This window comes from Convolutriloba macropyga, chromosome 3 (genome assembly GCF_964194025.1).
Source record: "Convolutriloba macropyga chromosome 3, txConMacr16.3, whole genome shotgun sequence".
Lineage (NCBI taxonomy): Eukaryota > Metazoa > Xenacoelomorpha > Acoela > Convolutidae > Convolutriloba > Convolutriloba macropyga.
Genome location: NC_134470.1, coordinates 57469463 through 57496485, shown reverse-complemented (window position 1 = coordinate 57496485; position 27023 = coordinate 57469463). Strand labels below are relative to the sequence as shown.

The 27023-nt window shown below is 36.3% G+C and overlaps 1 protein-coding gene across 1 annotated transcript in view; it reads left to right on the top strand.

The window, feature by feature from the left end:
• LOC142336674 (protocadherin Fat 4-like) overlaps positions 1-27023 on the top strand; it is a 172603-nt gene that overhangs the window by 83352 nt on the left and 62228 nt on the right. Inside the window, exons 12-20 of the mRNA XM_075385584.1 lie at positions 1142-1306; positions 4144-4247; positions 4623-4923; positions 11999-12163; positions 13173-13313; positions 22488-22715; positions 24829-25373; positions 25645-25923; positions 26731-26973. Coding sequence (XP_075241699.1) covers positions 1142-1306; positions 4144-4247; positions 4623-4923; positions 11999-12163; positions 13173-13313; positions 22488-22715; positions 24829-25373; positions 25645-25923; positions 26731-26973 — 2171 coding nt within the window. The remainder of the gene's footprint in view (positions 1-1141; positions 1307-4143; positions 4248-4622; positions 4924-11998; positions 12164-13172; positions 13314-22487; positions 22716-24828; positions 25374-25644; positions 25924-26730; positions 26974-27023) is intronic.

Here is a 27023-nt window from a genome sequence, read left to right as displayed (position 1 = left end):
GGCAATAATCTTATTCTGATGTTATAGAATTACAGTTAGAAGACTTCAAATATCTTTTAGAAGGCAATTCCAAACTACTATGTCGTGCAACGTTGGAAACTCTCTTAAGTTCATATTTTTTACGAAGACAAAGAGAATTAAATACCCCCCCCCCCAGATCAAGGCAATTAGGAGAAAATAAGGAGCCATTTTTTAAAAATGGCAATTTAAATTCAGATCCTCAAACCTGCCAGTTCTTGCATCGTACGTAAAAACCATCCGTAATATTCCTCTTACTAAGTCTTGTGATAGGTAAAAATTCTCAATTTACTCATTCTGAGGACTGTTTTGCACAAATATGTCCATTAATAATTCGTTGCTAACATATACGTGAAATATATGACCATACGAATACTTTGCAGTCATATCACTGCGCAGTGAGAGGAAAGAAAGGAAATTTGAAATATACTAAAAAAATTGCAGATTTTTGATAGATTAATATGTTTCTTCAGAATCGCAAAAGATGAAGGGCATAGATGCTGACTCCCTTATAAACAAAAGTGAGGAAAAAATTTGCGCAAAAAATATTAGGCGAAAATGCAGACTCATAAAAAGATTTTTAGTCGACCCATGATTTGACAATAGCTCGACCCAATTTTTGTAGTTCATTATTTTGAGGAAAAATGACCCATGAAAAGGTATTTTCTTGAGTTACAGCTTGAATTTTTCTCGGCGCAATTTTTACTCCTACCTAAATTTTGTCGAAGAAAAATCCAGCGCCCAATTCTGGTTCAACAAAACACCAGCTGAAATTTTTGGGTCAAGCGAATGTACCAAAAGAGTTACACAAATTGGGTCGAGCAAAAGCCCGGCGTAACTTTTTGGGTTGAGCAAATGTTCAGGTGATTTATAAAGTCTAGAAATTTCATTTCATGACTCTTTTGGTCCAGCATGGTCTTTCATACCCTCTTCTGGTCGATGATGGTCTTTTCATAGTTCAAGGTCTGACGTATCCCAAATCTTATAGCAAAAATCAAAATGACGCATGTCTTGGCGAGATATATCAAGTTTCTTTTCATTGGGCAAAAAAATCTGTAAATTCATTAAATTAAGCTACTAATTTGATAGAACATAATTCGATAGTAAAATTTGATTGTTTTAGCTGCGAACCCAAATGCAGTGAGAATGAGTGAGGCCACACAGGTGGGCAGTTTGATCACACAGTTCACTGCCTTTGATGATGACGGGGTGGTACTTCAATACGACTATAGTTCAAGGAGTGTCCATTACACCCTCACCGAGGTCGCATCCACTGATATTGTTATTGGTAGGTACAAAACACAACCTCAGATTAGAAAAATCGTCAACTGAAAAATGATAGAGGCGAATTACCTTGAAAAAGAAACAAAACTGTTACCCGAAAAATCTTTTCTAGTCACCGGAGCCACTGACTTATGGAAAGACTGTGTTTGACCGATAATAGGTATCAAACGAATTTGGACTTGCTGTCTAAAAATTTCAACCAAATACGTCCAATTAGACGCTCAGTGGCGCATTCCGGTCTGTTCTTTAATGCTCAGGAATTTTCCCGATTTTTCCGATTCACTATTTTTCTTTGCTTTTGTTTTTATCGGAAACTATCAGAAGCGCCTTCAAAATTCTTCTTTTTTAATTGTTACAAGACTGAAAAAGCCTTAACACATTGAAAAAAATGAAAAATAACATTTGATATTGGCATGTTATCTACTCAGTATAATCAATTTTGATACGACGTACATACTGGGTGAAACTAAGTGTGCGCGATTTCTTAGATGAATACGCAACAAAGTGTAAGAATTAAATCGGATTTTGGCATTTAGATTATGTGTTGCTTGTAAAAAAGATATTGAACAAGTTTGTAAATAACAAAGTTACTGGCAACAAATGGATCGAAGATTCCGACTTCTTATCGCACATAATAACTGCTTAAATAATTTAATCGAGACGATTGCTCAGTTACCCTTGAAACGTTGCCTCAATTGTTACATTAATAACAAATATTTGCCAAAATCTTTCTACAAAATTGGCTCTACTGTATTCAAAATTGCAGCATGGAATTTTCAATATCTGCAGAGAAAGCAAAAACTCCCAGTTCCATAGAGATTATTGTAGCCATGACATTATGAGTTGAATGTTTTGTCGTTCCTATTAGCATTCTGTAAAATTTTTGGAAAACCTTTTACAATCGATTTATTTCATTTTTAATTAAAAAAAGTTCTTTGAAAATTGGGTTGAATTCCGTCAAAACGGAAGTTCCATTGCCGCAGTGAGAACACTGAACGAGAAAACGCGAGAAATCAGTTGGAGAACTTGACCAAAAAAAACTTTCAAAGATTTTGGAAACTGCAGAATGAAGCAATTAAAAGCGAAGTTCCTCCAGGTTCAATTAGACATTGGCAAAAAAGTATCAAAAATTATAATTCGATGATCATAACAAAATAATTAAACGACAAAAGCTATAACACAGAGAATTTAATGTTTTTGTCCCTATTTCAAGGCCTAGTCTATACCCGGGCTCAGCACCCAGAGCATTTCAGTACTGAACCAGTCTAAATACTGGAACTGTATATAGATATTTTCACACTTGTACATACTTTGTTCATGTCAAAGTATACACTGATCAGTCACCTTTTCAGCGTCAAATTGTACTTCAGAATATAACCTAACTTTGAGCTGTTCATAAGCATGATCATGCAATTATCAGTCTAATTAACGATATTGTATATCCATTATCATCCTAAAAATTATTCTGTTTTTAAATTGTTTCAGCCCCGACTTAACATCAATTGCCAGACATTTCTATGGCATACTACATCAAAGCACCGGCATAATCACGTCACTAAATCACACCACAGGCAAATTCACATCATGCTACATCACACCACAGACATATTCAGACCAAACTACATCTCACCACAGGCATATTCACATCACAAAGAATCCTAAAACAGGCAAATTCACACCGCACGACATCACATCACAGGCATATCAACACCATAATGCATCACACCACAGGCATACCCACATAATAATATAATCAGACCCGGATGATGTTAGTGATCCATGCTAAGTGAACCGGGAAATCCTGAATAAACGTGCTAAGTGACCCTGAAGATCAAAATCTACCTGCTAAGTGACCCGGGAGATCTCAAATGTACCTGCTAAATTCCCAGGGAGATCATGAATGTCACCTGCTATGTGAAGGTCAAGAACATACCTGCTATACCCAGCACGCACCACGTTGCACCCGCAACGGAACCCTCGCTCACCCGAATTGCACCCCGAACGCACTTGTTTCGTCCCGTATATATTATCCAGCGTAATATAGAAATTTTCACAGAACCAATCACACTATGGAATTAACGTGAACGTTCCGAATAGCTGTTTTTTTTACTTTCTGGACATAGTGACCAACTTTTTTGATGTAAATAAGCTGTTTCAGTATTAATTTTACAAGTCAACTTTTAAATAGGCAAGATCAGTACTGAAATAGTCTGGGTATTCAGCCAGGGTAGTTCAAACAAAATCAATAGTTTATGCTTCCAGTTCGGAAAATTTGGTGTTTGAGGTAATTGTATCATTTACAATTCCTTTTGTTGACCGAAACGTGACGTAGTAACCCTGAAAATGTTCATTTCTAATATCTAATCATTGCGCTAAAATCTTATCAATGGGTTTCACTATTAAGTTAATTTAAACCGGTCTTTGAAAGTTATCAGAAGCGAGTTGCGAGTAAAAAAATAAAAAACACTTGAAGCTCTATTTTATGTCAACAGTTCAGAATTTTGAAAATTCTAATTCTCTGCAGCAATTGATTCACTTTTTTGGCTTTTCTATTGTTTCTAGTTTTTAATCACTTCGCAAAATATATATCGACCAAAATCAGCTTCCTAAAACCCATTTCACGTATTGAAGTTGCAACAATTAACAAAAAACTACCACTTCACGAGATTTCAGTAGTTTCCCACGCTGACAAGTGACAAGACAATATCCATTGACATTATTCTATTACTTATTTTCTTTATTAGGTTACAGAAAAGGTCATTCAACAGCGGAGCAGTTGTTAGAAGAGAAAAACACAAGGATAACTTTGATTTCACAATTGTTATGTTATTTTATTTTCAGATTCGACCTATTTCGCGATAGACACGCAAACGGGTACTGTCTTCCTTCTGAAACAAATTGATATCGACGGAATCGCCAATGCGCCACACACAATCACTCTCAAGGTCAGAATGTCATCATAGCAGTATAATATGCTGCGATTTTTCAACAAATCGTCAACGAAAAAGACAACTACGTGCTCTCTTATTAATAAATTTCCCCAAGAAGCGCAAATTCTCTAGTTTAAGAACATCGGAGCTTTTATCCACAAAGATTTAAAACTACATGTTTTGAGAACTCGATGAGAAGTTGTCTGCTATAAAGTTCTTACATTTGAAACTGGCCTTTTCAAACCCAGGCTCATGTCCCATAGGGAAACCAACTTGACAGGACCGTCCCATATCTGTTACAAAATTTTTGCCGTTTTTTATCTTTATTACTAGGGCCACCTCCCTATAAGTATGTGCGTGTCTATGTATGTGAGCTTAACTTTGATTCAGGTTGATGCTGCTGACAACTACGGGGCAGGAAATGCTGCAAACCAAGTTACAGTCACAGTCCAAATCGATGAAGTGAACGACAACCCACCTACGTGCACTGGAATTCCCGAATTCACATTCAAAGCTCTGACCGAATCCACAACTGTCGGCACATCACTCGTGGACTTCTCGGGTTGCGATGACATTGATTTCGGGTTGGCGCAGGGTTGGGCTACCGAGCTCTACTCGGGTGGGGTAGGCACTGATGGTGGATTACAGTTCTTTGCATTGATTGCCAATGATTTGCAGTTAAGACATACATGTTAGTTATCTTCTGTTAACGGCAAATTATTTGTAGAGAAAAATAGTTTCGTTACTGGTACATTGTTGTATACTTTCACCCGGGCCGAGGTGTCAACGCTAAAAAACGCAAAATTATGTAAGATTGGCGTTGAATGCGTTGAATTTTTGTAAGATATACGCTTGAGCGTAGATCTTACATAAATTCAACGCATTCAACGCCAATCTTACATAACTTTGCGTTGAATTTTGGCGTAGATCTTACATATTTAGCGTTGAATTTTAGCGTAGATCTTACATATTTAGCGTTGATTTTAGCGTAGATCCTATATAAATTCAACGCATTCAACGCCAATCTTACATATTTTGCGTTGAAATTTGGCGTAGATCTAACATATTTAGCGTTGAATTTTAGCGTAGATCTTACATATTTAGCGTTGAATTTAGCGTAGATCTTACATAAAATCAACGCATTCAACGCCAATCTTACATATTTTGCGTAGAATTTTGGCTTAGATCTTACAAATTTAAGGTTGAATTTTTTGAATTGCATTTCAGACCACTTTATGATTTGAAAACTTTTTCAAGTTTTTTCAAAAAGTCAATTTTTTCACTGTTTCGACCCCGATAATTCACAGGTGAGAAAATCGAAGTCAGCAAAAAAACCACTTATTAGCGCTCTTTTATAGTGAAAAATCCAATTGAGACCATTTCAAGTTTTTCAAGTTTTGTTTCAAAAAGTTAAATTTTTAACTGTTTCGACCCTATACTGCACAGGTGAGAAAAATCACTTTTTAATGCTCTTTTGTAGTGCAAAATCCGTTTTAGACCATTTTACGATTTCAAAACTTTTTCAGGTTTTTTTTCGAAAAATTAATTTTTTTACTGTTTCGACCCCTATACTGCACAATTGAGAAAAATGAAGTCAGCAAAAAATAATCATTTGCTCTCTTACGGTGCAAAAACCATTTCAGTCCATTTTAGGAATTCAAATTTTTTTCAAAACTTAAAAAAAAATTTAAATTTTTCCCAGTACTTCTCACATGATAAATGCGTTAAATACGTTGAAATTATGTAAGATCTTGGCTAAATTCAACAAAAAATATGTAAGATCTAGGCTAAATTCAACGAAATATATGCAAGTTCTACGCTAAATTCAATGCAAAATGTGTAAGGTCTACGCTAAAATCAACGCAAAATATGTAAGATCTACGCTAAATTCAACGCAAAATATGTAAGATCTACGCTTCATAAGGATTGCGGCTCTTAAGGAATCCAAAGTACGGTGGCGCAATGGTAAAAGAGGTGACAAGTAAACAGGAGGTCAGTGGTTCGAGTCCCATACCCAGAGTACTACGCGTTGATTTTTTGTAAGATTCAACGCAAAAAAATGTAAGAACTACGCTAAATTCAACGCTAAATATGTAAGATCTACGCTAAATTCAACGCTAAATATGTAAGATCAGCGGCAACTGGCGTTGACAAGTTGGAAAATTAACCGCCATTTCTTACATAATTTTGCGCTGAATGCGTTGAATTTTTGTCTTTAAATTCAACGCATTCAACGCAAAATTATGTAAGAAAATTGCGGTGAATTTTGCGACTTGTCAACGCTAGTTGCCGCTGATCTTACATAAATTTGGCCAAATTCTTCGGCCCGGGCAATATACGCATGAAGAAATTGAAAATATTTTCTTTCAAAATTAAGTCACAATTTAATTTTTGAGAGGCACTGAACTTCTTTCCAACTCTCGGTGTAATTGAAGTTGTTTCCCTCTATTTTTTTCGTAGATATTTTTTCTTTTTACATTTAAAAATTTTATTGTGTCCTCGTCTCCAGCATGATTAACAAGAGTTTTATTGTTCCGACCCACTTTAGTTGAGGCAGTAACTATATACTCAAATGGGTTTTCTGTTCAGTTAATTTTGTCCGACCGATATAATCATCGTAGAGGGTCGTTAAAGGTATCATAAGAGAGCCAGTCCAGCGTAGAATATATAATTAAAGGAGTTTTTGGAATTGTTTTTTTTTCCACGGAGTTATCGAGGTTATAATTTTGTTGACATTTTCCGTATATTTAAGCGAATTTTTTGGCAATTTTGCTGAAAATAATAAAATTGTTAACGAAAGTATTGTTGGCTTTACTTCTAAAGAAAGAGTGTATTTGAACTCATTGATCAATTTTTTGGCAAAATTTTTTGGTGAACTTGTCAAAATGCTGCCTGCCTTTTTAAATCAAAACTGGCACGAGATAAGATTTTTTTGTCCACTTTGCTTAAATTCGCAGGATTAACACACCTCAAAGCACAATTTCCGTTAACTTCATAGTGGGTTAGTTTTTTTGCGCTTCTTTGAGAGTGTTCTTGTATAAAAGTTTGCTTTTTCTAGTTTAACCCGATAATTATCCAAAATGCATCTTTTATTTTTGATATATTTACTTTTTCGTCAAATTATCCATATCAACAATATTCAGAACAACTAAGTGTTTTAATGGACGAACAGCAGTAACAAGTAGAGCTTTGGTCTAACAGTTGTTTTTGCAGTCCAAAAAATTTTGATTGAAATCAGGCGCTGTCATTTTAAAAGTATTTTCGCACTTTTTTTTCGCTTTTTTCTAAGGTTAATTCAACAGAACAAGTGAAACAAAATTTTAGTAATGGCCTGTCCAATTGATTTCTTAAGGAGTTTTAGGGAAACCGATCAAATGCTATTGTAAAAAGTTTACGGTCTTTTTCACCATTAAGTTGATCTGAACCGGTCGTTCAAAGTTTTTGAGAAGCGAGTTGGGAGTAAACAAAAATAAAAAACCTTACAGCTCCATTTTCCGACAATTGTTCAAAATTTTGAATACTCTAATTCTTTGCAGCATTTGATTCACTTTTTATGAGTTTCCTATTGCTACTGTTTTTTAATCACTTCGCAAAATATAAATTGACGGAATTAGCTTACCAAACAAAAATTTGGGTTATTAGAAAAAGATTTCCTAAAATATATTTGACGGACTGAAGTTGCATCAAATAACTAAAAACAAATACTTCACAAGTTTTCCAGTACTTCAGCAATTTTTGTAGGTTTCACACGCTGACAAGACAAAATATGTTGACAAATCCACAATATTCGGAACAATCAACTGTTTCTAATGATTTCCTAAAGAGTTTCAAGGAAACCGATCAGTTGCTGTAGTCTAAAACTTATTATGGGTGACATATTTTGACGTAGAGCATATTCTGAATAATCACAAATCTGAACGCTTTTTTAGAACTAAAGGAATATATTTAATTATATCAGTTGAAGGCTAATGTTGTATGACTTTTACATTAATTGTTCCCTTAAAATTTTTTTTTTCTTTTGTAACTATGCCATCTTTGTTCTCGTTTGTCTATTGGCTATCTAGTTTCATTATTCAGAGGCCGCATATTACAGTAGTGGTGTTCAATGAAGGCGCAAATGACTATATATTGTTTTTTAAGGAATAGATAGTCGTTTTAAGGGCTTCGACACCGTTTTCTCGAAAACTTTAATTGAATTTTTGTTTTTCAAAAGTAATTAACGTTTGTTTTGTAGAAGTAAGAAATTCTGAAAAATAGTTGGTTTTATTGTATTTGTATCAAACATGAATTAACATAAACCTATTTAAAGATTTCAGTTGATGTCTAATTGTTTTCATTATTTGAAATTGTGTTTCGAAAAAAACTAAGGTTTTAACTTCGCCGTTCTTGGTCACTTTTTTTCATTTGTAACAGAATCTCTTTCAGTACTGATCCCATTTTTTTCAGCTCAGCACCAATTAAAATTATTTGTTTAACTTTTATTGACGTTGTTTTGATTTTGTTATATTTTCTGAAAAAAATATTCATTGAGTTTTTGGTAATAAATTATGTATGCTGATGGCATTTGAATTTACTGCTTGCTTTGTCTGGTAGTCCTATTAATTGCCAGTGTCATCGGCTATCTATTGTGGCATCATTTATTTTAATAAATAAATTGATTTGAAAGCAATTTTTTTAAATCATACACCGATTATTATTGGGCAATACATGAATTTTGAAAGTTTTCCGACTCTTCCTCAATTGGTAGACAATTAAGCCAAAAATATGGATGAGCTTCGTCGGAAAAATATGTGCAAACTTCAATTCCAGAGACTACTTGTTTGTTTCGACCCACTTTAGTGGGGGAAGAAATATATACTCAAATGGTTTTTTTTTGTTCAGACAATTTTGACCGATCGATATAATCATCGTAGAGAGTTGCGAGTGGTGTCATTATAAAGCCCTCCCAGCGTAGAATATAGATTTTTTTTCAATTTTTGCTTGTTATAGGGAGTTATCGCGGCTTAAAGTTTTGTGAATATTTGTTGTAATTCAGCTGTTTTTGTTCACATTTTTGGGTTTTTTAAACCTAATTTTCGTCAATTTTACTAAAATTTAATCCAATTGTTTACTATATTGTTATTGATTTTATCTCTAAAGATATAGGAGGGCTGCTGAATTGTTCGATCGGAGTTTTTTGACTAAAATTTTTGCTAAATTTTTCAATATTCGACTTTTTTCGGGAACAAATTTGCTTTGTTTGCCCACTTATTTTAAATTTGCTGGGAGTAGATACCTTAAAACTGCGGCCATATTCATTTTATGCTGATTTCTACACCCGCTGCTTTCGAGAGTCTTATGGAGTTGCTATTTTGCCAGTTTTTTTGCAAATTAACACTCGACAGTTATACAAAATGCATTTTTATTTTTGACGAATTGAAAAATTTTGGTAAAAAATTGATTTATTTTGCAACCATTTGAACAAATGGGTACTTTGTTAGACGCTGAGTAGCAACTGGGCTTATGTTGATCTGGCCATGGATCCTTACGATAAAAAATTTTTCTGATTTTAATGGGGCGCGACTTTTTCGAAATATTTCCATAAGTAAAGGCTTTTTTTTACACTTTTTTTTACTTACAAGAAATTCAAATCAGGGCTCAATGAATGGCAGATACTATTTACAAAAACAAAACCCAAATAGATTATATGATGGTTTCAGAGTAAGCTTATGATTTTTGTGGCTCTGACCAACTAATTTCGTAAAAAAAAATTTATGTACTTCTTGAATGTTGCTTTCATTTGTTATCTTTTTTGTAGTCCAATGACTGATTGTCCCCAGTCAAAGATCTAGTTATTTTTAGGAGGTAAAAATGAATCTAGAAAAATCTTTCAGTTGTTATCTAGTGTCTAATTTATGACAATAATTGTAGGATCGTAGGCTCCATTGGCTTTGAAATTTTGCGCAATTTAACATTGGATCATTGCGTGTCTCAATTGCTTCCTATGGAGATATAAATGAACATTTTAGGGATTACAGTTGATATCTAATGTCATTAATAACGTTGAAATTAATTGTTTTCAAAGATAGAAACCTATTTCGAACCTCTTTGCTCTTTTTGTCGAACTGTTAGCCGGTCACATTGAAGACAAGTCTCATATCTCTTCCAATGAAGTGTAGGTTAAAATGTTTCGTTTAGGTTTTTAATCTGATGCGAGTTTGATTTTGTTATTATTTTATTTATTATAGACATTGAGTTTTGCTCGTAAATAATGTTTGTTGTTTGATTTATATTATTGTCTTTTCTAGTAGTCCTATTATCAACAACGCTCATCGGCCCTCTAGGGTGGCATTATTGTATTCCATTGGTTGTTTATGGATTGATATGTATGTTCTCCCAAGATCTCTATCTCTTCATCATTTGGTAGCCAATTAACTCAAGAATGTGGATGAGCGGGGTCGGAACCTTATGTGCGTACGCACATTTCCGAGCCTCCTTGTTATTTTAGTTTTCAAACTTAAATTGGCCCAAATGTACAAATTTTATGAGCTATTACTAGTCCGCTTCAGTATGAAAACTAAGAGATCCGTCTAAATATAGAATAAATGATATCGATTAGAATTTTTATAAATCTCTCTGAGCTTTGCAAGTTTTCCGCATTTTATCTTGCTGTATGTCAATAATCGTGTATTACTTTCTCACTGCCACAATTTTGAATTCAACCTATTATTCATCTTGCAGGAAGATTTTGCAAATCAATGTAAATCACAGACGTTTTAACGAATCTAGCATCATTCAGCGCTGCAGTCTCATCGTAACAATATACTCAAGGTAAAAGATATTATCGTGGAATAATCTCGGGCTCAAAATTTTAAGCCGCTTTAGATTTCGTGCTTTAGATTTCAAGGAAAAGATGTTTTTGTTGTTTCATGAGCTTTTGATTGCTTCCAAATTTTGGATAGATCCGATATATCTCGAAAAGTATTGGGAAACTCCCCGTTTGTTATTTTAACTGGACAAAGTTGCTGTATTCGTTTTATTATTAGCCACGCTATCCGTGCAGTATGTTTATATTGTGCTCCTGTTTTCGTTTTAATTTCATCAGACCAAAATTTTATTTATTGTATGTACCTTTGACGTTTTGTAACATTTTCATTGTATTTCTTACCTGAATTTGAACGCTAGTTTTTTCGAAGCGGTTGTTTTACATAGAAATCAAACAATCACAATATTTCTTTTTTACTTATTATTCTTTGTCGGATGTTGAGTTTCAAACAATATGAGCAATTATAACCATCTCTAAATTCGAAAGACTCCTTGATCTTACAAAAAAAGAAATTCAGTTTATACATTATGTCTTGTCATTATGACTTTTTCAATTTTTGGACATTTATATATCAATATTACTAGTGCATATATATTTTGTCATTGTTGTTGCTTGAAGGAAGCTAGAACAAAACAATTTTCAATGGTTTTTTGTCAACGTAGGAATGCCCAATTCTTTTTCAAATCGACCCTCTCATTTAATTTTGTTTTTAATATACTTTTTGTCTGCTCTCCACTCATACGATAAAAAAATACCCTCATACCCCTATGATAAAAATGGTTTTTTGATAGGTTGGAATAATTTCTGTGCGAAGCTCGTGGATGCTAATCTCCCTTGTTTACTATGTAACTGCATGTATAACTTACGGTACAAAACAAAAACACCCGATTTTCATAGGCATAGATCTGGACTGGGTGTTTAGATTTGTTTTTGTTTCAGTGGACTACGATATTTGTTTCAGTGGACTACGATAAGGGAGTTCGGAATTTTGAGATAGTTGTGAGGGTGTACGAGACAGATGAGGGTCCCCTCACCTCCCACGATCAGTACTTCACCATCATTGTCACAGTCGTGCCAGAACAAGACGGCAAGCCAGTCTGGACCACAACTACCTACACCGCTACCAGTCATGTCCAACTATTGTTGCCATTGACAAATTCCTGAAGGAAAAACAGACAATTTTTTTTTCAAAAACCGTTTTGAGCCATGCAACTAATGATGGAATAATAACCTAGTGAATAAAAACTTGATGAATCTTGACAAGAGGGCGACAATGAGGGTGAAACTTCACGGGTCGAGAAAAAATCGGAAAAATATGTAAGATGAGCGATGAAAAGTTGGTTTTATGAGCGTAAATTAAATTTATCTCTTTGGCGTCGATTTCACAACAGTTGCAGTAATTCATCTTCAAAATCAGTTATAATTTCCGCCCAAATGCGAAAAATGAATTTTCGTATAATGAAATAGCTGTTTTTATATTAGCATATGCGTTTTCTTAGCGGTGAATTTATGGTATTTCATGACTAAGTTAATCGGTGAATTTGTGTAATTTCATCGCATTCACTGCTGATCTCACACAATTTTAACACTTTTTTTACAACCGGTAAGTTTGTGTAATTTCACCGATAATTTAAGCGGTAAATTTATGTCATTTCATCGCATTCACCGCTTATCTTACATAATTTGGGCAATTTTGTTCAAAGTTGTGAATTTATGTAATTTCACCGCTAAATTCTGCGGTGAAATTATGTAATTTCACCGCTACCAGTCGATAAAGGTTTTTTCACCGCCTGATTTATGTAATTTCTCCGCATTCACCGCTTATCTTACAAAATTTTCCGCATTCACCGGTTATCTTACATAATTTTGCGTTGAATGGTGGTGACACCTCGACCCGGGTTGACAAGATCTCGCATGAAAAATAGTTGAAACTTTTCTGAAGTAGCGACAATTATTTGTGATCTGTTTTTCTGTCAGACTGTAACACTTTTAGTCTTGTAAACCTAAAAAGTCATTGTACAACTTGTTGTAAAATAGAGCTTTTATAGCGTCATGTTTCTGTAAAATGGAACAAATTGTTCGTTATTTTTTACCCTGAAAATAGGGAAGTGAAATTGGACATGACTCAACTGCAGTCCGGAGTGACGCCACTTTTGGCACCCTTGTGACCCCCAATCCCTCTCGCTTCCATTTCGCAGACCCAGACGGGAATCTGGCCACAGACCCCGACAACCCACACGCTTATGGATCACTCTCTGTCTTACAATGCGAGTGTGGTGAGTTGAAGTTCTACAGTTCATGAGATCGACTTGTAATCTTCCTTCCATAGTAATACGAAATATAATTTTTTAAATTGCTCTTGAACGAATTTCACAGCAATTATTGTAAACATGTTGGTCTTTTTTATGCAAATTTTTTGCTTGATCATTTTGCGTTTTTCTTCTAGAATATTCCTTGACTTCTCAAGTGACTTTTTTCACTCTTTCGTTCTTCATTTTTGAGTGATCTCCATTGCTCTCACTCCGAATTAAAGCTTATTATTAATATAAATGGTTTGCAGCGAATAAAAATGAAGTGTCTGATGGCCCAGTTGTCAGTGATTTGGTTAGGGATCGGGAGGTCAATGGATAGAATCTCGGCATGTTCAAAAAAAATGTTCTACCCGCCCGTCGTTCAAGAGCAATTCTGTCGTACAGTTTTACAATCTGTAGGAATGAGTTGTTTCGTGGTACCAATTAGCTTTCTCTACAGCGGCCAATTAAGGGTGATTTGGCGGAGCGGTTTGATGCTTTTATTTGTTGCTTTAGAATTAACTATTCGAGTTACAGAATTTAAGTCGATTTGGCAGAGCGAAATCGCTTTCAATTATTTGTAGAGTATTTCGCTCAGCGAAAGATACCAAACTTTTGATACGTCTGAAATAAGACTTTGGCGAATCGGATTCTAATTAAGAGAGAGAGAGTCAACTATTTTGAATTACGAAATTGAGAAGAATGAAATTAGACAAAATTAACAAAACTGATTAACAATTTGTTCATAAGGTTACATTACTAAACAAATTTACAAGTATGAAATCATAAGATTCGATCTTCAAAATTAAAACTAAATGAATGAACAAATTAAAGGTAGATGAAATGAACTAAGCTAAGTTAAACATAAAATGAACCAATTTAGCTGCACCAAATAATAACCTCAAACTAAAAATGTACTATTGTACCACATTTCCCCCTTGGCGAAAAAAATAACTTGTTATTTATCAGAAAATTAATAGTCATATGTACTTGTTAAAATAATTAATACTGTAAAGTTTTAGTCAGAGTTTTGAATGCAACAGTTTTACTTAAATGCACTTTAATCACTTTCACTTTCGTAATATCTCTCCGCTTCGCCAACTGTCATGGACAACTCTGGTTCTTCGTAATTGGGAGAGACGTAGAATTGAGTTGGGTATGAGGTTGTTGGAGAGCATGAGCCGACTGTAAAGTTAGACTCTTCTTGATTAGACTGTGCTGCAGCAGTTTGTATGGCCGAGATTATTGATTTATTTTCAATTTGTTGTTTCTTGATGTTTTGTCGTCTTCTTTGTTTCCCAATTGCTCCAGTACTTGAGGTTGTGGGAGGGCAAGTTTGAATTGGAGTCACAGATTCATCCGATTCTGTGGTCGATATTGCGGAGCGTTTTCTTTTTGAGGGAAGTAACGCTACTGATGCTTTTGTAGCTGCTTTTCTCTTTGGCCTGCTTGGTGGCTCCGCGATAAAAATGCTTGAAGTTGGTAATCCCATTGGCACCGCGAGATCGTTAATCGATTCGGTAGGTTGATTTGGCGGCGCCGTTGACAGTTGTCTTTTAGGCTTTGTGGGCATTCTTACTCGGAGGGCACGTGTAACATTAGAGTGAATTGACGACACTGTACTGACGTCATCTGCCACTTTTCTATGTTTCATTCGTTTCCCTCCTTCTGACTTTTTCCTGGATTCCTTTGCATGGTGGTTTATGAGTTCCTCAATTGTTTTGCCCGTGGGAAGTTTTGGCCGTCGGTTAGCGTATACCTGCAGTTCTGTGTCACGTTCCGCCTTCGTCTCAAACTTTGCTAGATTTGAGTTCCTGATTGTTACATCTCTCTTGCCCGGTTCTTTAATTACTGAAGTATGTTCATTTGTTTTAATTACTGACGATCCTGGTGCTAGGACGTCATATAAGCCGTCGAGACTTTTCTTTGATCTTTTTGTGCGTGGTCTCTTTTTGGCCAATTTTACCTCCAGTGATGTTTCTGTTCTGGGTATCGATTGGCCGACATCTGGATGAGAAATTAATCTCGTTTCCTTGTTTTGGTCCTCCTTTTGTCATTTCATCGCCTCTTTGCCCAGTTTGTCCTTTTTCACCTCTATTTCAATGTCACTTCGCTCATCATTGTTCCAGTTTTCGTCTGTGATAAGCTGGTCCCATCTGACAGTCTCCAAATCTAAATATTTGTTTAGAATGTTTCTGTAAGTTAAACTTTTTGGGTCTGGTTTAGTCGTTATATTGCTTAATGGTGTATTCGCTTTTCTGCCAAAATGTTCCTCAAATGGTGATATGTTAATAGTATTTTGACGACATATTCGTAGTTGATAAATTATTGAATTTATTGATGCTTTCACATTAAATTGATTTTGCGCCGCCGTTTTAATACAAGCTAAGCGATTCTTGATTGTTTGAATGAGTGTTTCAACCAAACCAGTTGCTCTGTGGTTGTGTATTGGCGCCTCGATTAGCTGTATGTTATTTTGACTACAGAATGTTTTAATTTGTTGCCCCGTTTGACATCTAGCTTGATCCAATCTAATTGCAAGGGGTACACCGTGTAGCAAAACATATTCTTGAGGAAACTTTAAAATATTATCTGCATTAGCTCTATCAAATACTTCTGCTGTTGGGAATTTCGAAAATCGATCAATACATGCGAGAAAACAAATCTCTTGACTTTTTTGATTATAGATGGGTCCTCCAAAATCAATTTAAATTTCTTCATTAGGAACTTTACATAACTTTAATGGTGCCCATTTATTTGCTGGTAAAATAGGTTTTAAATTTTTACCAATCTTGACACAGGGGTTGCACTTTGCTGTTTTGGTAGCTATGTCCCTGTGCATATATGGCCACCACGCGTGTGTTGCCATATCAGTCATTCCCCATGTGCCAGGATGAGTTGCGTGGATGGCGTCTACATAGGCATCTTTGATCGCATGGCGAAGAGCAATTCTGTCATCTATGCAGACACACCCGTTCCTTACATGCAAGTCTTTCCAAAAGGAATGAATGTAAAGGGATATTTGTCTACATCTATCTTCATTGTCCGTCAAAATGCAGTCGCGAATCTCTTTCAAGATCGCGTCCTTGGTTGTCAGGCTGGCCATTAGAGATCTGGAGAAGATCTTGGAGAGCGCGAAGTTGAATGAGTCCAGGTACAAATCGTCTACTGACGGCGAAGTGGCTGTTGTATCAGTAGTGGGTGTTATTGGAGTCACGGGTGCTGCTTGGACCGTTGAAGGTCCCTCTTCTGCAAAACGTACTCTCGATGGGGTCGATTGTTTAACTGTCATCAGCGTTTCATCATCGGAAGTTGATTGGGACATCATGTAGACGTTCTTGAATTTCGTTGCAATTCGTTGAAAGTGATTTAAATTAGAGAGTGACTGTTCAGTGGGTCGGTTTAAGGCAAAAAGCGAGTGAGGAATGTTAGTTGTCTCGATTTTGGGGATGGAATTTAAATTATTGATTGTTAATTCGCTAATTGAGTCGTCAATTGGCGTGCTTGTAGAATGTTCTGGATTTCGCGGTGCGAATTCACTGCATAAGTTATTAGTGGAATTTGGATTATTTATGACGCATTTTGTAGATTGATTTCGCGCTGCGAAATCGACGTAATTTTCGGCATTTAACAAGAAGCGTTTCGCACTACGTTTAATTACATCCAATTTAGCTACAATAAATTGCTCGTCATATGCAGATATATTAGCAGCTTGTTGATGCGGGTCGCGAGATATATAATCCACTAATCCCATTTTTGTGCCCGGAAGGTGATCAATCGAGAAGTCAAATGGTAGTAAACGATCTACCCAACGTGTCAGTCTACTATTATATGATTTGTTAGATCTATTTTCTCTCATAATTGAGAGAAGTGCTCTATGATCAGTTATCACAGTAAAGGGTTTGCCGTATAAATAATACTTAAAATGTTCCACGGACCAAACAACACCCAGAAGTTCTAGTTCGTTTATACTATATCTGTCTTCAACAGAGTTCAAAAATCGTGACGCGAATGCTACTGTATGCCACCCATTAGGTGTTCGTTGTTCCAATGCAAATCCCAATCCGTTACGCGAAGCGTCACATTTAATTCGTGTTTCTAATTCCGGGTTGAAATGTTTATTTTCAGTGGTTTCCATAATTTGTTCTTTTATTAGAGAAAACTGTTTATCGTGCTCTTCCGTCCAAAGAAATTTTGAATTTTTCTTAAGCAATGGTCGCAGGGGGTAACATAATTGTGACAAATTCGGGATAAATTTTCCTAAATGGTGTACAGAACCCATAAAAGAGTTTTTTTGGAGACCCATAAGTTTTTTAAGATTAGTGGGTGCCGATAGTTTTCCAATTGCATCCGTTTTACTTGAAAGTGGGGTTACATCTGATTGTGTAATGTTATGACCGAGCCATTCAATCGTTTCTTTCGCGAAATGACATTTTGCAAGATTTATGCGTAAGTTTTCTAGATCCAGTTTTATTAGGAATTTTCGTACCAAGTCTAGATGTTTTTCGATTCCACCTCTGCTAACGATCAAAATATCATCTAAGAAACAGAAAGTATTTTCCAAACCGGCAAGAGTACAATCAATAGCTTTTTGGAATTCAGCTGGCATGTCCGTTAAGCCGTAAAATCCAGTTTTAAATTGATATGTGCCGGTCATATCTCCGCTAACAATTTTAAAGTTACAATGGCGGGCCGTATCACTGTGTAGCTTTAGTTGACTATAAGCGTATTGCAAATCAAGAGTCGTGAAATAAGCAGTCTCCTGCGGCGCCGTTGACAGTGTTTGCGAAATTGTTTGAATTAGCGAATCTATTTTCGGCATTTGATACTTGTTTTTATGAATAGCTTTGGTTAGGATTTTTGAATCGAGTGTTATTTTGATTGATTTGTCCTTTTTTACCGTAATGACAATCGGAGATATGAAAAATTGATCAGAACAGTTATTTAATTTTTCGATATGTCCTTCATTTAACAGTTTCTCTAATTCAATTTCCACTTTCGGTTGAAGGTGTATGGGCACTTTTTGTCCTTTTTGATGTATTACTCGATAGTTTTTGTGAAATTTTGAATTTACCGTGTGATTTTTTTATTTTCCAATTCGGGATATCAAATCAGGAAACTCCTTTGCCAGTGATTTCTTTATTGCACAAGGTGGATCTATATTGTTAACCTCTGTTTGCGGACAAGGCTTCTGAGAAATTGTGATGCCTAACTGATCAAAAAGGTCTCGTCCTAATATTGGTCGAAGCCCATCGGCTACAACTGTTTTTTTTTGCTTTCTGAATGCTCCAATCATTACATTTTACCGGCGTTTTCAAAGTGCCGAGTGGTTGAACGATATCGTTAGAAAATGACTTCAATTCCAATGGTCTTTTCTCCGACCATTGCGATTGAGCACAATTGAGCATTATTTCTCTTGCAAGTGAGAAATTAATAATGGTACAACCACTACCGGAGTCGAGAAGTAAATCACAGTTTGTGTTTCCGATCGTTAATGACAAATTTTTCAGTGCTAAATTTGGTGAACTCATATTTTCAACTGTTGCAACGTAATTATCATCCGAAGAATCATAGTCTGAGTTGATTTGCTCATTATAATTGATAAAATTGACATTCTGACTTTCCTGACTAGAATTTTGATTAGATGTTTCAGCCGTTTCTAAAGTGTTAATGCGATTAGTTTGTTGAGTGTTTCTTGTATTATTAAATCTTCGACGACATACCTTAGCGAAATGGTTTTGCAAACCACAGTGGTTACATTTCTTACCCATTGCGGGGCCAACCTGACGATGTGTAGGTGTCCAGATTTGACCACAACCACGACATTGTCCAGCGGATGCACGGTTGATGACTGCTCTGCTTGATCAGTCCACGTACACCCGCGCCGCGAAATCGATTGAATTGTTGTATTGCGTTCACCGTACTACCAGTTGCTCCGTTATTAGATGAAATTCTTTGCTGATTCTGATTACCATTTCCATGTTGACTGCAATGCTGAGTGCCCTCTCTGGTTCAACTGTATCCCGTAGGACCTCTCGCTGAATGTCATCATCCAGCATGTTAGTGAGGAAAATGGCCCTGATGATTGCTTCTTCACGGTTTTCAAAGTCGCAATTTTCAGCCAATTCTTTCAAGATGCTGTAGAATTGCTCTACAGTTTCGCCCGTCTTTTGCTTCCAAGAGAAGAACACATATCGATCAAATGTGATGTTTCTTGGGCGGATAAAGGCAATCTCCATCATTTCCCAGAGTTTGAGGGTAGTCAAATCGTAAATATTGTCGTGCGGGAATTTTTGTGTTAGTAATCGTCTTCCTTCAGTACCAATACTTAGGTACAATAGAGATACGCATTTTTGGTCACACAAATTCCATGGACGTTCCCCGCATAGTATTACCGCTTCTGTTATCTTTTGACATTTTAGTTCCCATTGCAACTTCAACTGGTTGTTTCTTATTCTACGCTCTCTCTCTGCTTCCTCGGTTGTGTCGTCAATCGGCATCTCGTACTTCGGTTCCGCTGGCAGACGAACTGTCGATGGTTTAGGTTGTAGCAATGTGTCTATAGTGATATTCTTGCGAGCGAGAATCGCTAGTTTTACTTGAATTCTCCCTTTCTCCCATCTGATTGGTGGGTTTGAAGTCGGTCGTTCCCAAAATGGCTCTATCGACAAAGGTGTTTTTCTCGATTCTCCTGCTGACTGCGCCATGTCGTACAGTTTTACAATCTGTAGGAATGAGTTGTTTCGTGGTACCAATTAGCTTTCTCTACAGCGGCCAATTAAGGGTGATTTGGCGGAGAGGTTTAATGCTTTTATTTGTTGCTTCAGAATCAACTATTCGAGTTACAGAATTTCAGTCGATTTGGCGGAGCGAAATCGCTTTCAATTATTTGTAGAGTATTTCGCTCAGCAAAAGATACCAAACTTTTGATAGGTCTGAATTAAGACTTTGGCGAATCGGATTCTAGTTATGAGAGAGAGAGTCAACTATTTTGAATTACGAAATTGAGAAGAATGAAATTAGACAAAATTAACAAAACTGATTAACAATTTGTTCATAGGATTACATTACTAAATGCGGCAACTTACAATCACGAGACAATGTGAACAGACAAAAGATCATGCACAGGATGTAAACAAATTTACAAGTATGAAATCATAAGATTTGATCTTCAAAATTAAAACTAAATGAATGAACAAATTAAAGGTAGATGAAATGAACTAAATTAAGTTAAACACAAAATGAACCAATTTAGCTGCACCAAATAATAACCTCAAACTAAAAATGTACTATTGTACCACAAATTCTTCCGACATTCGTGTCTGATATGGTGTTGATATGATTCGTGGAACGAGAAGGTGCTGATATGTACGAGCCATAACATGTTACAATTAAGTACAAATTGTTTGTGGCTGATAAGAAACGAAAAAATTGTTTGTGGCTGATATTTCTTAGAAATAAACAGTTTTCCGAGATACACTTAAGTATGATTAGCCACGATTCTGGACTCAAAAATTCATCATGAAACCATCAAAGGCATTTAATTCTAAAATCATGTGGTTGACAACGCGAAGTGTGGCTGAAAAATTGCTTTTAGTGTGGCTGAAAAATTGCTTTTAGTGTGGCTGAAAAAATGCTGGCAGTTATAAAACTCTCAAAACGGCGGATCATTTAACGGAAGGCACTTTTTTTTAAAAAGCTCTCTCTCAAAATCAGACATTACAATACACAAATTATAGAAGGTTAACCAAAGCTAGCTAATGTTTATCAGCTGCAGACCAATTTTTCTTACGAGTTCTACCATTTTTCGGTTTTGGAAAAAAAACTTTATGCACAGTTAGCGTCGAGTATGGTTTTTAAAAGGCATCTTTTTAATATCTTGCTGAGCAAAATGTCTGCTATACACATTTTGAATTTTTATTCCAGAAATAATTGAAAAATTCTTCAAAAAATAGAAACATTGGGAACGGCTCAAGGCATTGAAAAGGTCTGCTGAAAAATGATTTGATGCCAATTTTAGTGAACTATTAAGCAAATATTGTCGAATCGTGTATTGATCAGCTTCCTCCAGGTACCATCAGTCAACGTTCATCTTTCTAACAATTCAAAAATTTAAAACTATTTTGTTTCTTCCCTAATTTTTTTAAAGAAACAATTTTTAGAAAATCAACATTTTTTGCGAATATCGTTTCTTAATCACTGTTAGAAAGCAAACCCCAACTACGCTATTTGTAATAAGTATATGACAATTGCAAAATGAGTGTGCTGTCATTTGACGTATGCTGGACCTAATTCCTTTTTTTTCTTCCGCGTAAAGCAAATGTCAGATTTAACAAATTCGGGCCGAACAAGTCTGAAGCATTGTTCAAAATGAGAGAACTTTAAATGGGTTTATTGCAGTAAGACAATAGTTATTCTTACACAAAACCAGTTTGTGCGGTTCTTTCCCATTATAGCTTCCCATCTCTGTGTTCTTATTACGCATAGACGTATAGCTCCGCCCACGCAGTCAAGGTAATCATGCCATAATGAGGGTGGCTATAATTTTGTGTTGGGGCTATAGTGGAATTTGTGGCCGTTTATATTATTTAAATAACTTTACGGTTTCTTAGAATGTTATCGAAGGCGCAACCAGATGTCTCAAGCTTCGTTTCCCTGGGTCAGGTGTTGTCATTTCCTGTTTGTTTTGGATAGGCACAGCAGATTAAGATAAGGGGTCCTAAACCAAGACAGAATTTTGACTATACCTCTACAATACAAACGTACAAAAGGTGGATTTGCACAAGTAAATATGCACAAATTTGCCACTGATGTCCACGATTGCTCCTAACAATGTGTCAATTAGACATTAATATAAGAAAGCTTAATTAGCAAAAAACTGCATAGAAGGTTTAGGCCCTTGCAAAACTGCTTCCAGATTAAAAGGCAAATTTTAAACTATCTTTTGTCCATGAGATGGCATTTGAATTAGTTTCTTAAGTAAGTAACAAGGAAAATTTTTATTCTGTCAGTTGGTATCAGGTTGAGAACGAATTTCTTATTAAAATCTAGAAATGAATTTCAGGCTAATTGTCGCTTTTGTCACTGCTGTCCATGCGACCTTCAAACTGTACGTTCTGCTCAAAAGTGTACCTCTTGCAACCTAATGATGTCTTTTAGACTCAGTGGCGGTGTCGCCCTGCCCCTTGGTTCTGGACGTGGAGGCAGAGGACTTCTTTGTCATTGGATCCTTGTCATCGTACTTGTCGTGTGCACTAGTGCTCAGGCTCACAGACAATGCGGGAGAGCCCAGCAACCCAGATGCGACATTTACACTCACCATCACATCTGAAGACGTGCCTGTATGCGATCCAGAGACACTGCTGATAACAATTAATGAAGACCAAGGTTAACATATTGTTGCAACCCATGTGCTGGTTTCATAAAATTTCACCCCTCTTCAGATAAATTTGGACCATTTTTACTCCACTTTCAGCCCACTTCTTACATAATATCAAGGTCCTGAGCTGCCACGGAAAAATATAAAAGATATAGCTAGTGCACTAGGGAGTGAGGTTCAAATCTCGGGAAACTTTGCAGTCAGATATTTTAGCGCATTTCTCACATAATTTCAGAAAAATGAAAAATCCTCGGCTCGGGAAAAATTTAAGTTTGACAGTCAGGAATGCATTAGCTCTGGAGCAGTGGGCACCATAATAGAGCGGCAGTCCACCTATGAAGCAAAACAATGAGATTTATATACCACCAACTGTTTCGCTACCACATAACATTGGTTGAATTAGTACCTGTTTTGAGGTGTCAACGCGTTTCCAGTACATTTCTTTTATATTTATTTATCTGTATTTCGGTGCATCAAATTTAATAGGGGACTTGGTATTTTAATTCTCCGTACTTTAATGAGGACATGTCCGACAGAAGACAATCCAGATAGGCAAAAAAACTTGAAGCGTGTCAGATCGCCCAAATGACATACTATATAGAGTGAGAAAACTGGCTCGAATTGTGATAACTCAGTTGGTCGGCTGTGATACATTCATAATCCAACAGGCCGCCGAGGTATGGCCTGCTGAACTAATTACTCGGTCAAAACTTATGAAATAGTGTCCTGTTCCATTGCTATTTACTTAGCGCGGCTTCTTTTTATCTTAATCTAATTGACCAATCACGAATGCAAAAACCATATCAAACAAATTGTAAACGTTCGTTGTATCCGCCTAAGTAAATCTTCGGCTATCTGAGTATACGCCAATTTAAAATTGTTAGATAAAAATTTTTGGCCCAAAAAATGATTGGGCTAAAATTAAATTAATTGCTGACAATGTCCTGAATGAAACAAAATTAATTGTTTTCTCCTATTTAAATAATTGGTCTCCAGTAGAATGCACATTTGTTTCCCACTTTTATGGTATAAATCGTGTAGGTATATAATCATAATATGAAATCTACTCGACAGGTCGCATCAATCGGTCACAGGGGTACTAGTCAATTGATGACCGGTATCAGTACTATGATGTGTGGTGTAAAATAGGTGGCTTATCATAGAAATAGGAAAATACTGTAAATTCCATGAATCAATGAACAGAAACGTGCATTTCGAAGCATTTCAATCCATGAATTGTTAGGAATAAAGATTTAATGACGCATTTTGCAATAAAAATTCAACATTCTTTATCTGTGTTTCTGCAAAAAATCTGTGATAAAGAGAAACTTACAAATTGAGAAAAACATATTATGACAAGTGCGACCCAATACAAAGTATATTCAACATTTAATTATAGAAAACAGCACTGTGAGTTTTTCAACCAGTTTATTACTAAGCAAGCAATCACTTGTTCCATAGCGTTTATAAGAAGAGTCTATGGACGTCTCGTTGTGTCTGTAGGCTTTGAACGCGGAGACACAGGACTTCAACACCAAACCTACACTGATGTAGTGAGATTTGTCAAGCTTAAAAACCTCCCCAATCGGAAATATCTCTTCTCCATAAGTTTGATGAAAACTAAATTAATTTGAAGATCTGTGTGAGGTACTTTTTTCACGTACCTTTAATCAGTGACCAATGCGGGATTTGAGACTGAGCATCAATTCATTCACATATATCTAAGTTTTTGTTCAATAAATTTTCAAATATACGTAAATTTTCATAATGTGCAAACTTTTTGTAAAACTGAAAATTAAATTAACTGCTTACGTAAATCATGGAATTAATGTGCGCAAGTTTTTGAATCAAATTTCAAATCACAACAAGAACTTGGGCAATAATCGATGACCGGACAATTAGATATAGGCAAACTTGGCCTTTCATTAAAATATATAGAAAGATGCACTCCCTTCTCAGCCATCAAATATACAAGTTTGAGATAAAACATACTTTTATTCAAACTTGTTGGACCTGACATCGTTAGGTGCTTATTTTTAATAGTTAAGTAAGAATAAGGCTTTTATGGATGCATTTTGCATTATCTGGTTCATAGTTTGGTTCAAATAGCACGTATTTTAGCCGCATCACAGGTTCTGATTGCCGACCTGAAATGCTCCGACGCCGACGGCGACACGTTGACCTTCACAATGAAACAGGGTGACCCCAACTTTGTAGTTGAATCCGGTTCTGGAACCGGGCAGCTGAAGTCTTCCTCTGCTGCTGGTTTCGACTCGTCTGGCAAGAGCGCCTACAATTTGGTCGTAGTTGCCGAAGATGATGACGGTAACAAAGACGAAGTGGAGATCCTTGTGATCGTTAGAAGTGTGAACGATGGAGCTATCAATTGCACTTCATTTCCCAGTACAAATTTGTTCGTCTCCGAGGGTACCAGTGTCAATACGATTCTAGGAAGGATGTCTTGCAAGGACGCCGACGGTCTCGGAACGGCGAATGGTCAGCTGACGTACAGTGTGACGGGAAGCAATGGCAAAATTGCAATTGATCCGACAACTGGGGTGTTTTTCCTGGCAGACGAGATCGATTTTGAGGAGTCGGGGCTGACCAACCCGGTGACTGTGAACTTTGTTGTAACTGATAACTCTGCAGACTCCATTATTTTACAGGTAACGAAAGTAATTAGTCATGTCGTGGTTAATTTTAGCCAAATTATAGTTTATAAAATCTAACAATCTCAGTTTAACCACGGGGTATAGTTTAATTAGTATAATCTAACTAATTTAAATTAGTTTAGGATGGTATAATCAAACTAGTTGAAAGGCTAGCCACAATTTTTAGGGGGGGTCAATTCCAACTGATCATCGGGTAATTTATAATACGATCAAATCACGTTTCCCTAGGATAAAGTTCGTTGGCAATTTTGTCTATTTGCTTTAGAGAACGATTCAATACACGAATATAAACGACATCAAACCAACTTGCACATTCGCGTATGACGCAACAGACGCTCCAAACGGACTCATGGACGAGGGAACCAGTTCTGGAACCACAGTTGCAACTCTAACGTGCCAGGATCTGGACGCCACAGCAGATCTGAACCAGATTGTGACTCTGTCCTTTCAGGGCGAAACTGACAGATCTCTATTCTCCTTTTCCCAAACTACCTGTACCCTGACAAGTTCAGCCACTTGCTCAATTGATGTGGACTTGGCAAAGGTGGGTTCTCTTCTAGCTGTTCTAAGAATTGAAAGTAATATAAAATCAAGTCATCTTTTAAAATGATCTGTCAGATTAGCGTTTTATTTTGGTTTGGGGAACTATCATATTAATCGCTCTGATCATAAAATCCACAAGCCAATCCGTTACAAAACGTGCCACTATTTTGGGGAAACAGACTCTAACGGGAAAAGAAAATAACCAAAAAGTGAGAACTTTCCTTTTCCTAGGGAGAATATGACTATGCATGGTTGTTATTTCTACACTTTTCTAATACAAGTGTATATTAATTGTAGTAGCTATAATCCCACATTTTAGGCTATTCAAATTTTGATAGTAATAAAAGTGCGCATTAGTTTTTTCAGGTCGGTGTCAGAGGAGGGTAAAACATCCAATGCCAAAATACCCAATGTGACAAAATACCCCAAATATACCCAATTTTTATCCTGATGTTGAAATTACCAGAACGATTATTTAGCACAACACTTAGGTAGTGAGTGCATTTGCCCAAGCCTCGCGTACCATCACCATGCCTCAGCAGCCCGTGCAACTTGATATGAAACTATCACATCCGAACATGTGATTAAACTATCAGCTTAAATATGAGAAAACATGCTTGTAATAGCTAATTTTTATTCGCATTATTGAACGAAAAGATCCAAGGGAATAAATTGGGTATAACGGCATTGGGTATTTTGGCACATTGGATATTTTGCCATGCAACCTTTGTTCACGTATGCTTATATACAAGAAAAAATATTCACTGGGAAAAGGAAAAATAGTTTTGATAATTGTCGTTACTGCCAGGCGATAGACGTGGATGCGGAATCGGCAGAGTTCTCAATCCTCGAATTTCAAATCTCAGACTCCATTCTGACCAACACATACAGTTACCCATTTGTGGCCAAGCCAGTGAACCAACACACACCTGTGATTGCCAATTTGCCCGACAGTGTGAGTATAAAAGAGAACACCCCAATTGTGGCGGGCTCATCTATATTCAAAGTGAAGGCGACTGATGCTGACTCGAAGGACACCGGAGACGGGCAGGTCAGTTGAAAGCTTTGAACCTTTCCCAGAGAAATGTGTTTCGAGAAATT